A 13,298-nucleotide genomic window follows, 5' to 3' on the forward strand; every position below is an offset into this window, starting at 1 on the left:
TTGATGCAGTTTGGACAAAGTATGGCCGAAATATAGCAAATTTAAAGCAACTTCCTGTTTTTGTGGCGAGTGATCGAACTTTGAGGGGCCATAACTTCCACGCCCTTCAATGAAAAGTCCGAAACTTTTGCAATTTAACTTCGTCTATGTCTTAAGAACAAATTATCAAATTTTGAAGTCAATCGGATAATGCGTCTAGGACTAGTTCGCGTTCAAGCGACCCCTGGAAATGGCCAAAAACACACAATTTTTTCACCTTCCGGTCAAAATAAAAATACTTTCTGTTGGGTTTAGAATATGGCTCCAAGAGACTTTTTGGTGCGTCATGGGATGTTACATATGTGTGCAGATTTTCAGATTTTTAGGCGCAACGGGCTTGAGGGGCTGTTCCGTTAAAAATGTAGGTGGCGCTACCGAGGCCATTTTGCCACACCCATGCTCAAGACCCCTAAATTCTTAAATTTTTCGCCGTGCCTGACGCGTCTGCAAATTTTCAGGAGTTTTGACGCATTTTAAGGCCCTCAAAAAGGCGATCAAAGAGGCGGAAAAAGAAGAAAAAAAATAATAATAATAATAATAATAATAAACCGAACGAAAACAAGAGGGTCCTTGCAACTCGTTGCATGGCCCCGTTGGGCCCACGCAACTCGTTGCTCGGGCCCTAATAATAAACCGAACGAAAACAAGAGGGTCCTTGCAACTCGTTGCATGGCCCCGTTGGGCCCACGCAACTCGTTGCTCGGGCCCTAATAATAATAATAAACAGACCGAAAACAAGAGGGTCCTTGCAACTCGTTGCATGGCCCCGTTGGGCCCACGCAACTCGTTGCTCGGGCCCTAATTATCATGAAACATATCCTTTTTATAATCTTTACCTTTCACTTGTTTTAGTTATTTATTAACTTGCCCTTTTATTAAATTACTAAGGTTAAATCTGTATGACTGGGACTACATTTGTACTCATTTAGGTTATATTTACAGATCCACAATTTCAGAATAATTTCCCAACAATGTCAACATTTCCTGGAAGGAGCTGCACAGTTTGGTATAGGTTAGAGGGACAGTGTTTAATTGGTGAAAAAAGAAAGTGGAGGTGGTCTGCCGACAAACTTCTGTAATTGTGCATTGTGCAATGCCCTAATTTAATGATGCATCCTTGACTACAGTGGTTCTGCTCAAAACTGGTGGGAACAGGAGCTGGTTTGCAGGATAGCACCAAGTTTCCAAGTACCCTGGAAAGAGCTGGTTAAACAACCAGAGTTAATTCGGTGGAAAAAGTGTCAATGACTGATTAATTGCAGAGAGAGAAAGTACGGGAGAAATGCTGAACGTCATCGTGAGCAACAGAGATCCTGTCTGAGTGTGAAACCATGGAGGTAAATGATTACTACAGGAGCAAATAAATGTTTTGAGTTATTATGTTTCTATGTGTGTGAAGTATGTGGAGAAGAATACTGTTTGTGATGGAGAAAGACTGAGGTGGTAAATGATTAATACATGAGCAAATAACTGTTTTGTGTAATTATCTTTTTAAGTGTGTCAAGTTTGTTCAGCCAGAGTTCAGCCAGAGTCCTCCAGTTTAGAAGAACTGTTTTCTTGGCAATTTACGGAAATTACAGTAAACGTTTCCGGTATTTGGTTGAAATGATGATTCATGAGATGTCACCAAGTAAACAGAGGGGGGTGAGGGCGGTGAGATTCTGCAGGCCAATATGGCAGAGAGATTTTCTGTGACTGTTATTCAAAAGAGGTGAACTGGTTGCAGTCAGTTTTTCAGTTTTTGAAAGTTTGTATACTGGTGTTAGTTATGTTATCATGTCCATTAAAGGCACTACATGTGAGCTTTTGAAAATGCTACATAGCCAAAGTTAGCATTAACAGCTGTTAACTTACCAGTCTAGAAGAAATGTTGCAAGTTCATCCTCAAACTTTACTCGCAAAGAGCTGTTTCTAGGAAAGCAATGTCAATCTCGTTTTGCTTCTATTTCTATTACTTTTCTGTTACTGAAGTTAGCATGCTATTGTTCGTATATTGTATATTAATGCTAACATTGGCTATGTAGCATAAATTTTACATAGAGCACCTTTAAAATGCTTTAGAGGTGGAGATCCTTAAACACATTTTCTGTTAAATTAGCAACAAGAAACTGGGTGTCGCTGCTAAAGGGAACCATATTACACATCAATAGAGACCACTACAAACCCGCAGTAGAGGTGAAGGTAAAGGAAAATATATTCATATTTACAGTTGTTATATTCACATTCATACACATTCCACAACGCAAAAAGAAAAAATCATATCTGGTCATCGGTCGAGGGATTTCAGTAAATCTCAATAAAGACTTTTATTCATTTATTTATTTTTTTGTACCAAAATAGGCAGTTAGAGCAGGGATAAATATTATAATATGTTAGATATAGATCCATCTCTGTAATAGATTCTTTGCATCAGTGCTTTACTCTAACAGACAGTGGCATGGTCCCCTGGCTAAAAACACACAGCCAGAGTCATACAGAGAGTACGGTTCTGTCTGCTGACAAACACCACTGATCTACTCGATTCATACAGAGGATTATAGATGGAAAGAAACTGAGTTTAGCTGAACATTCTGTGAGGAGATATTAAAGCTTTCAAAACACATGTGGTCAAAGCTATGTATTATTTGGGTCTAAGAGCTACTCTGCCGACAGAACAGTCTCTCTGTATGTCTCTGGTCTCCAGTCAGCTTGGAGGAGTCGCCTTGGGGGTTGAGGGTGGAGATGGGAAGTGGTTGGCTGACAAGGTCCATACAGGGGGCTGTCTCACCAAAAGCATCTTGGTATCTCGAATGTTACACTTGACAACAGAAATTAGCGTCATTCGTCTCAGTTTAGCGTCATTTGTTACTTCACTCTTTCAGCTCTGTTTTTGGTCTCCACCAGCTTCTGATGCTCCGCTATGTTCACCAGCTAGTCTCTATCTCTATCTGTCTGCTGTTTGGTGCTGAGCAGGTAGTGAGCAGTGGGTTTTAGAGCTTTTTAGCTGAAAGCAGCTGATAAGAGCAATGACAGTGAACCAAAACATCAAAGTTGCAGACAGCTACACAATGAGCTGAAGCTCACTATAAAGCGAAGGCAAGCTGAACATTCAGATGATAATTCTCTGTAGATTCATCACTACAAGCACCTGTCATATCATTTTCACATTACTTGTCATTCGACACACGATTATAAACTCCGCCAAAGAGGTTGTGTTTTCACTCATGTCTTAAATTATTGGACAGATCTGGATCATTTACTATGACTTTGACTTCTGTGAAGGCCTTGGCAGAGGTGTCCTTCTAGTTATAAAAAACATCCATTATAGCTGCTTTAAGGGAAAAGCAAAATCATCATCTTTTTTACCTGTTACCCAGCAACTTTCTGCCTGGAAAGATAAAATGTTGCCTGATTTCCACAGACTGTAATACTCAACTTTTCCTCTTCACTGGAATGTAAGAGGCCCTGTTCATGTAAACAAACAAAAGTGATGTTTACATTTACTGCTGATCCTGCCACCAACTGTCGATCGGTGCAATAGCGTGACACCAACGGCACGATTATTCTAACAAAGCAGGTAAAAACAATGATCTATAACACTATTCAGGCTACTAAAATTACATGTAAATTGGCCTGACAATAAAACAGCTGCGGTGCTGAAAATGTTAAAGGCATAAAAAGTCATTTTCAAGCTAGGTTTCAACTCAGGCCTGTGTTTTACTGCATTCAACATAGCAAGGATTTTTTTCTTTTGAGTGTTCACTGCAAGTAAGCATTAGCATATTCTGTGACTTGTTGCGAGGTGAGTTAGCTTCTCCTCAGCCTATGTTATGAGCAGCAAAGACCACTACAGCTAAAAGATGTTCACATGACTGACAGAGCCGCATCAATGCCCTACTCGTACTGTAAAAGTTGTGGGAAATGGTGCCTCACAATAAAAAACACACTGTTCCTGAAATCACTGCATGTTGCGATCAAAAAACTCTACAGGGCACCTTTAGGTCTACAGTAATGGTTGCTTCAGTATGTGGAAATACCGGAATTAAATGGCCATTTAGGCCTGTGCAAACATTGTTATCTTTCTGCTGGATAATGGATAAAAAAAATAATATTTAAAGTTTTTCCCTTAAGGTTTGTGTGGGGAGAGCTATTTGTCGGCATCACGAAGTAAAATAATCAGCGCTGTGGTCACAGATGGCACTAGTTTCAGGTGTCTTTTATGTGTGCTGGGATTGATCGCTCAAATAAATCCAGCATGAAAACAACAGTTGCCGGCAGAGCTAATACAGCAGCCTGACAGTAGCTTTCATCACCTGATGTCTTTAACTACTCAACAACAGCATGACATACAGCAAATGAGATGACTACAAAAACCTTTTACCAAAAAAAATGTTCCCTGACCTCTTCAGCACTGTCAGACCTGCGCAATAAATCAGTGAATTAGCTGAAGGGAAAGTGATTGTATCACGTATCCATTAATACCAGAATCAGCTCTGTCACTCTAAGATGCTTTTAAGAAACCAGCCCTCATTAGTGCAACTACAGTAAGAAGGAAAGCTACTAACGATGACGCTGATGATTATGATCGTGATGATAGTGTTGATGAAGAAGATGATGATACACAGTTTAATGCTCAACTAATGTCACACTTTGAGTGTGGAGAGGAGAGAGATGAAGGCGTGAGAGAGAGAAAGAGGAAGATGAGGAGGAGGAGGAGGAGGAGGAGGACGGAAAGGTAGAGAAACACTTGTAGGATGAGGACTTGAGTGATACAGACCCAAAGTTTCTGAAATGGAGGATCTGAGCCCATATTTATCAAACAGCTAAAAGTAAAAAGTAACAATCATTCACTTCAGTTCCACTAGCCTCAAAAAGTAACTAACTTTCTTTGACATAAAGTACTCTTAAAAGCAATCATTTTTGTGGAGGGATATGCAATATGTTTAATTCAGAGCGAGGCAGTTTTAGCCAGTTATTTGCATTTGATTTGAATATTTAATATGATTTTACACCACTTTTTCTTCTTATTTTCTGGCGTTTATCAGACAGGGGGACCAATAACAAGAATAAAACTGCAATCGATCATTTTCCTCTTGTCATTGTAGTATTAAATTCTGCTTATTACTTCTTTTTTCATGACGTAGATCATCTACCAGCAGCAGAATCTCTTCCCTGCTTCAGTTTGGGTTTCTCTTAGTTTCCATCACAGCCAATTTCCCTTCAATTTATAAATATTTTTATACTTATATAAAATAAATAAACTGGATTGTTGTTACTTTCACATGTAATTTGCTCTTAGAGACACTGGAGATAAAATTATATATATGTTTTTGCAGAATAACATATCACTGAGTGAAATATTTGCTATTTTAATAAGGCTCAACAATGAGGCAAGTGTGGTGTAAATCCTTGTCTCTGATTGGCTGGTCCTGCTCTGAGCGTTTCTGTAAGAGCTGCTCAAAAAGCCCTATTCTTTACTTAAAGAGAATTACTTGATTACTTAATTCTCAGAGTTGATAAACATGGGCTCAGGGCTCCAGCTGGACTCTTCCACCATTATGAGGCTGATGTACTCAGTTTCTTTTTGGCTCTCCACAAACAAACTGCTGACAGAATACTCTATACTTTATTTATTTCAATACAATCTAATTTAGTTTTCTATTTAAGTTCTGATAGAGAATTTCTGCCTGTTACAAGAAATATTAACAACTGTCTCATAGAAATCCTAAATCACTTCTGATATATTTTCTTGCTACATCTCTAAACAGTAATTGTACTACAGTTTAATTTTTGGCCCTTGATACCAAAATGTTGGGGCACATTATAAAGTTTTCACCTCATATCTAAAGTCTGTAGACAATCTGAGGAGGAGAGGATGGAACAAGGGATAGGATATGAGAGAAAGACAGAAAAAGAGAGAGAGGAAACTCTAAACAGGAGCGATGCCATGAGGAAAAGACAGACAGACAGACGGGGGAAGAAGATCAAGATTTTGTCCCAAAAACATGCTCTTAAAGCTACAGCGTGCAAAAGTCTGCCTCTTGGTGACAATATTATCATTACAAACCCATACATGAATGCATTACCCTTCGTTAATATGAAAACAACAACGACAACAACAATAAGAACAACAATAATGAAATCAAATCAGATAATGGTACATGTCGCCTTGATTTGAACCACCTCCTTAAACATTAAGGAACTGAGCCGTATAGGAAGATCCACCAATAGGCTGCTGGACAGACATTAGCTCCTCCCTCTTCAGGAAGTAGCAGTCCCAGATAGTCCCAGCCTCGTCCGACTAAATGTGCTTGTGTAAATGCGTAAATGTGTCTATAGTGATAGTGTGTTTAAGAGAAAAAGACAGAGAGAGGAAGCAGGCTGATAATAGAAAATTAGAGAAGTAGGAAGTATTGAAAGAGTGATGTGTGTATTTGTGTGTCTGTGTGTGATCATGTAGCATGTGTGTGTTTATTCAGAGTCGCTCCTTGGTGGGTACCCATATGTAAGGACCAGACTGCTCCTCAATGATCTGCTTCACCTGCGAGTACACTTCCTCTAGAGATGAGCCCTGGACTATAGCTGCAGAGAGAGAGAGAGTGAGAGAGAGAGAGAAATTAACGAACAACTGGTTTCTTAACTCCTCACTGAAGTATATTTACCAAAACATATTGTCTGTAGTCCATGGAAAATAAGCTATAATCAGTAAAGTAACTGTTAATCATCTGTGTAAGTGTATGTTTATGCCTCAGTTTTGTATGTGATTTCCATACAGTATAATATATGGAAAAAAATAGATATGGGTAAATTCAGTATCAAGACTGTTCCCATGTGACCTTAACCCTCTGGTGGCTCTCTCTGGGGTAGTCCTGGAGATTTTAAAGCAGATATAATTAACAGACATTTGCAGCTTTTTCACAATTCTGAGAACAGTTTTCTTTTATTGTATCCGTGCTGCAAGAACTGAGAACAATCATAGGTCTTAGAAAACCGTATTGTATGTCGTAAGGTGGCACCAGCTCATACAGTAAAGTGCAGCACGTGTGTGCGCTTGCAGATAACTAACCAGTAAAGTACTCTGTGAACTCCTGCTCCAGTTTGACAGCTCTGTCGTAGGTCTTCCTCGCCTGCTCCTCAGTGAAACGCTTGTTCATCTCTCTGGAGAGACAGAAAAGAGTTAGAGATAAGAACTGAGACTCAAAAGCCTCAGTGACCTCGGTGTCAAGTTCAGCAGCGGTCACATGGTGCGATGATATTTAACTTTTACTGCAGTGGACCATCACACCGTGGTGAGAGGATGAGAATATGGAGCAAACCAAATTGCTGCTAGCCTACAGTGTGTCTGAAGTTATTCTGCATTTTACATATAAGAGTTGGGTACATACAATAAACTGTCTGATGTAATTGTATCATGAGACCTGTAATTTGTCAGTATAACTTCATCTTAGTGCATTTCTTTGATTATTACACTTGTGAAAGGACAAGCGGATCAAGATAAGAGGTCATTTTGCAGTATGATATGATAGCAGGACAGTAAAGGACCTTAATAATAAATAACTTTATTCTATCAAAGACACTTGGATTTATGTTGCTTTGTGCTTTTTCCCCTGAGACTGTTTTGCCAGCTCTTTTGCCCGTGAACTGCTCTGAACAATGGAAATTTAAACACCTACAGCTCGGACAAGAATCATGTGATATGGTCAAATGCTCCAAAGCAAGCTGCTATTAAATGTCAAATAATCTCACTGGTGTTGTTGATGTTACTTACAGGATGTTGTCGACATTGCGTGGTCTAATGAAGATAGCGATGGGATGGAGGCCTGCCATCTGGAGACGCTTTATCGCGTTCCCTGATACATCCAGTATACAGTGTTTACCCTGGTGGAGAGACACAGTCAGACAGACAGAGAGAGGGAGGGACAGTTAGACAACTCTGTGTATTCTGTCTTCCATCGATCCCTTCATCATGTTTCCTCTGTCCTTTGTCTCCTCTCTCCTCATATTCTCTCAGTGTCTCACCTTGTCAGCGACCTCTCTGACAGACTGTATGCTGGTTCCATACAGATGGTTGTTATACTGCCCGGCCTCGATGAATTTATGTTCCTGGATCTCTTGCTCCATGAGCTCTCTGGAGGACATGAAGTGGTAATCTCTGCCGTCCACCTCATAGTCTCGTCGTGGCCGTGTTGTGTCTGAGGATCAAAGGTTTTACAAAGACCAGGGTATTATTTTCAGAACACATGTGATCATATCAGGTCCCTTTTGTTAGATTTTTTTATTGCACTTTTATGTGTTAAGATGCATGTATTTATTTGTTGTGGTATTTGGTGAAAGATATGTACTTTTCCCTATAAAATATCATCACAAAAAACAATAAATAAATAAAAAAGTATATATTTGTCCTTATATCCAACTCTACATTCAACTCAAGTATATCTTTTATTATATATCTAATTCTAATATGTCATAAGAAAAAAAATCAGTGGCATACAGAATGAAGACAAAGATGGTGGCATTCCAGCTCCCTTCTCACTCACCTCTGAAACCTATTTGAAACATTTTTCAGGTTTTAACCTTTAAGGAAAATGAAATATATTTCCTTGATTGATTCACTTTAATCTTTGATTTGACCTTTAACTTTTAATTCACAGCTCTTCTTGGTCTCTGTGATAGTTAAGTAATAGAAGTATGATAAAACTGCAGCAGGTGTCTGTTCTTCTTTCAGTGTTGTTTTAACCTTAAAGCCAAAAGAAGCTAAACATCAACTTTATGTGAGTTCATCATGCTAACGTCATGGTAAACTGAAGTGTGTCATTACAGCTCCATAAACAGCAACTTTATAGTTTTCATAATGTGAGTGAAGGTCAAGACTACCTTACGTGGAGAGTTTCTGTTTTAGAGGTCACTACACAAAGTTAAGAAACTCACGTGGGACACAGGAGCCAAACTTATCAGGGAACTCAGAGATGAGGTCATCATTGACCCGATCTTTCATTGGTCCAAGCACGATGACTGGCCGCGTGTAATTAACTGAAAAAATGACAAACAGAACCATATTTAAACACACAGGAAATTAAGTGATGCCAGCACTCCAATGATGGGTTCAATTACTGTGTAATTCGTAAGGTAATTATCATCCAACTCTGCAGCTCCCCTCAGCTCTATGCACCTTTTTATTGTCTTTTAGCTTATTGTTTTGGTTTTACGGCCCACTGTTCTGAATCACTCTCACCACTCACATCAGCTGTTTTCAGTGACAAAACACAACTCTCAATTAATACTAATGTTGCTTCATGTCTACTTCAAAAGACTGAGTAACACAAAAGGAAACAAATGAACCTTGAGATACGACCATAACATGATGCATTTGAGTAAAGCACTGACCTTCCTGTTGCATGACAGGTTGGTAGGTGAGGAAGGTCTCCTCCTGGCCAGCTGATCGGACAAACAAAAATGTTGGACACATTTAGAGACAGTGTATGGGATTAATAACATCTAAACACACCCTCTTCCTTTTCTACTTTTGACCAGACTTCCTCAACAGCTCTGGAAAATCAGGCTGGAGAAGCAGAGAAAGGTAACTTGCATACAGGCACAGGCACACACACACACAAACACACACACACTCACATGCACATAAAAACACAATAATCACAACACACAAATACACATGTGCATGTATGCATGACACTCCCACAAGGACACACAGAGAAACACACACACACACACACTTGCAGCTACATCATGTAGCTGAGGTTTAAAACAAAAGTAAAAAAAATAAAAAAATAAACAAAAAAAGAAGAAGTAGAGTGAGCAGGAGTAGGAAGAGAAAGAGAGGAAAATAAAGAAAAGACAGTGGAGGGTCTAGACTTACAGGAACTACTCTCACTATCGCTGGTGCCAGAGGTTACCAGCTCTGGAAGGACAAGACAGGTCAGAGTCAGCAACACACACACGAACAAACACAGATACAAACAAACAAACAAACAAAGACACATACACTTCCATTCTTTCTATAACACACAATCACTCACACACATTAACTTAAAAAACACACCCAGACAGCTGCACAGTATCATTGCATCTATTTTCTATTATCATTTATCCATTTAGTGTTGCACGTCCATAAAGTTGGGGGACTTGGGAGAAACATGTTAAAAGAAAAAAAAGGTCAAAATTCAGGTTTCTAGTTTCAGGTCAAAAAATACTGGATCCTATAATATCCAATAGCACAGAACAATGGTGTCTTTTATTAGACTTTCCTGTCTCTGAAAAAGTCCCATTTTTTCATCCCTACACCTCCAGTTTGTAATGCAGGATTTTTTTGTTAAACAATTTTACAGTAAGTCTCAAAGTGAGTCCAAACTGAGATAACGTTGACGACTGAGACAGCCAGAAAAACTGTAACTCTGGAGCTACAGTAAACATTACACAACATTATACAACTGTTTGCAGAGTGGTATTGCTCATGATTAAAAAACTGTCATGTATAAAAACAGAGGAGCACCTCTTTACAGGGAGCAGTTAACTTCAGTTATAGTTTTTGGACCTGGACAAGATATCTGTGTAATTTGCACACACATAGTTTGGGCCTGATTGTTGCACAACTATATGTAATCTCGCTCCAGAAGCATGGACATTATTACACTGCTATAACAGCCTCCACCAGGCTTTTGGAAAGTGTTTGTAGGGGATATGCAGACACTTCAAATTTGGAAGATATTCACTTTGGTTTGTCCAATTCAGACTGCTGAAATATCATATTAGCTCCAGACAAAGTTCTGAATACATTTTTACAACAACAAAGACTCTGGACTTCATCCTCCATCACTTACATTTGAAGGATGTTTGTTTTTCTGAATGTTTCCAGTTTAAAATTAAGTACCACAGTTTTGGTTGCTGGCTAACTTCTACCTACAATCTGTGTGGAATAATGAACTGATTTAACTGAACCATCCCTCTCCATCGTGTTCCTCTTCCTCCAACCAGAAGAAGGAGGAATTTGAAGGAGGATATAAAGTGAGAAGATAAGGGAGGAGGTGAAATGAACACTGCACAGTCAGGATTGCTGCGGGGTTGGAGTTACATGTACTGACCAGCAGGTGTCACTGATGGAGAGAATACCTACCTTTATCATCCTGATCCTGCAGAGAGAGGAAGAGAAAGAGCGCATTAATCATCATACCCAAAAATGATCACGACAGTATCTTGACCGTTATCAGCAGAAGCCCTGTTTGAAAGCTCATGGGCTCTCCATCCCTCACACACACACACACACACACACACACAGTCAGAGTGAGCGAGACTAATTGCAGATTTCTCAGAGCGTTATGCCAAGGGATTCTGCATGTGTGAGTATGTGTGTGTGATAATTTTTAATTATCAGCTCTTCCCCATGCAGAGCTGCTGATTGCAGAGTTGCTGATTCACACACGGTGCGAGGAAAACAGAGAGCGAGTGAGAGAGAGAGTGAGCTGACAACATGGTGATATCAATAGCCTGTGTTAGACTCGTGTGTCAGCTCACATCATCGCGCTGCGTGGAGTGCGATGAAAGTCACGTCGTCACCTCGCATGTGGACTCAGAGAGGAACTTTCTAGATCACAAATATCAAGGTTACATCTAGAAATCTAGTTTGTGGACTTTTAATTGATCTTTAATTTGTATCAACCCACACTTTAACACTTTTACTGCTAACAAGTGGTGTGGCTGACAAAAGTTTTTAGTCAGGAATTCTTCGACTCATTGAAGCCTTAAGTGAACAGTTTCTCACTGTATTTTATGACGTCTGACTACCTCCTCATTCCCTATAAAAAAGATGATAAAAAACTAATGATGATGATGAGTAACTATTTCATTATTAGCAACAATTACCTTTTATCTTTATCTGTAGGCCTCTCTGAAAAACTTTTTGTTCTCAGTCTAACAAAGAATTCATTTCAAAATACTAATTTATACAATTTGCTAAATGGTGCCATCTTAAGAGGATGTATATTGTTAAATACAACAAAAAATTTTGACCTTAGCTCAGCCGACTGGTCTGCTTATTGTTCCCAAAAATAAAACAAAGAAACAAGCTCACATTTAATCTCATTGTAAGACAACTTAGATATGATAAATAATAGTTATTTATAGATACGTGGATGGGTGAAAAAACACTTTCCTCTGTAAATAACACACATGTCAAGCCTCCTGCTACACCTGCTTCAACAGAATCTCGACACATTCTCACTGAATAATGTGAGAACTGACACTCAGTGTTATTAAAAGTTTTATATAGTATTCATATTTTATGTTACTTAAAGTGACAGTTTGTATTGAGATAAATTAGTAAGATATTTTATTTGTAAGCATTTACTTTAAACAGCTGTAATTTGAAAAGCAAAATAACTCCAAATTTCCAAGATTAAAGTTGGAAATTTACAAGAAAAACCCTGAACAATCTAATCTAGCTATAACATTTATCCAAATGCTACGGCTGAAAAGGGAGACTTGTTTTTTGTAATGACTTGACTGCTCTGCTCTCTTAAAAAGTGTGGATTGATGATGAGACTGCATAGCTGGTTGTGGTTGGTGGTTTCCAAACTAACAGCGGGTTGTTTAGTGTTTGTCTTGAACTGGACACACAGACAACACGGCAGAGACTTCTTCTGCTCATCCTGAATTTTGCGTTCCTTTATTTGGAATGTAATCTGTGTGACTTGCTGCTCTTGAAATAAGTAGTGGGCAAAACTAGCTAGTGTTTTCTGTGTAATAAACAGCTACATGTTAGAGCCCTTTCTAAGACCCAGTCCTGATTTTAGGGGTTTATATAAGTTGCTACTCACGGATCTGTCCTGAGACCTTGACACTCTGACCGTCTTTAACCTCGACCTTTCTTCTTCTCTGCCCTGTAAGAAGGAAAAAACAAACATTGAGAAAAATGCTGAGAGGACAGATGCCCACAAAGACAGGGATGAGAAAGCATCAGTGGGAGAGAGGAAGGAGAGAGAAAGGATAGAAGCAAATACAAGACATTTAGCTGCCTTGAATCTGGTGTTTATGTGTCAGACATACAGAGGAACGTTCGCATTTAAAAGTTTCAGAAACACCAGCGATCAAACATGTCAGTTTCCTTTAATATTTAGACATCATTTCATGCTTCAGTGGTTTAGTTTTAACAGTTTATCACACTTCAAGGCTGTGAAACACTCCCTACACTACAGTACTTGTTTATGCTAAAAATAATGGTGAGTTTGAGCTCGTTTACAAAGGGATTTCCCCGTAAAGCTTCTTTTATG

The 13,298-nt window shown here is 39.0% G+C and overlaps 1 protein-coding gene across 1 annotated transcript; it reads right to left on the bottom strand.

The window, feature by feature from the left end:
* Positions 1 to 2,312: 2,312 nt before the first annotated feature.
* Positions 2,313 to 12,908, bottom strand: LOC108880076 (disks large homolog 1; the record flags this gene model as incomplete). Its single annotated transcript, XM_018671504.2, has 9 exons — positions 2,313 to 6,600; positions 7,085 to 7,176; positions 7,787 to 7,896; positions 8,038 to 8,210; positions 8,947 to 9,048; positions 9,403 to 9,453; positions 9,893 to 9,934; positions 11,147 to 11,162; positions 12,846 to 12,908. Coding segments are annotated over 9 exons (756 nt in total), but the record flags the coding sequence as incomplete, so codon positions are not given.
* Between the last annotated feature and the right edge of the window lie 390 nt (positions 12,909 to 13,298).

The sequence above is a fragment of the Lates calcarifer genome, unplaced genomic scaffold, assembly GCF_001640805.2.
Source record: "Lates calcarifer isolate ASB-BC8 unplaced genomic scaffold, TLL_Latcal_v3 _unitig_830_quiver_2293, whole genome shotgun sequence".
In the NCBI taxonomy this organism is placed as follows: Eukaryota; Metazoa; Chordata; class Actinopteri; family Centropomidae; genus Lates; species Lates calcarifer.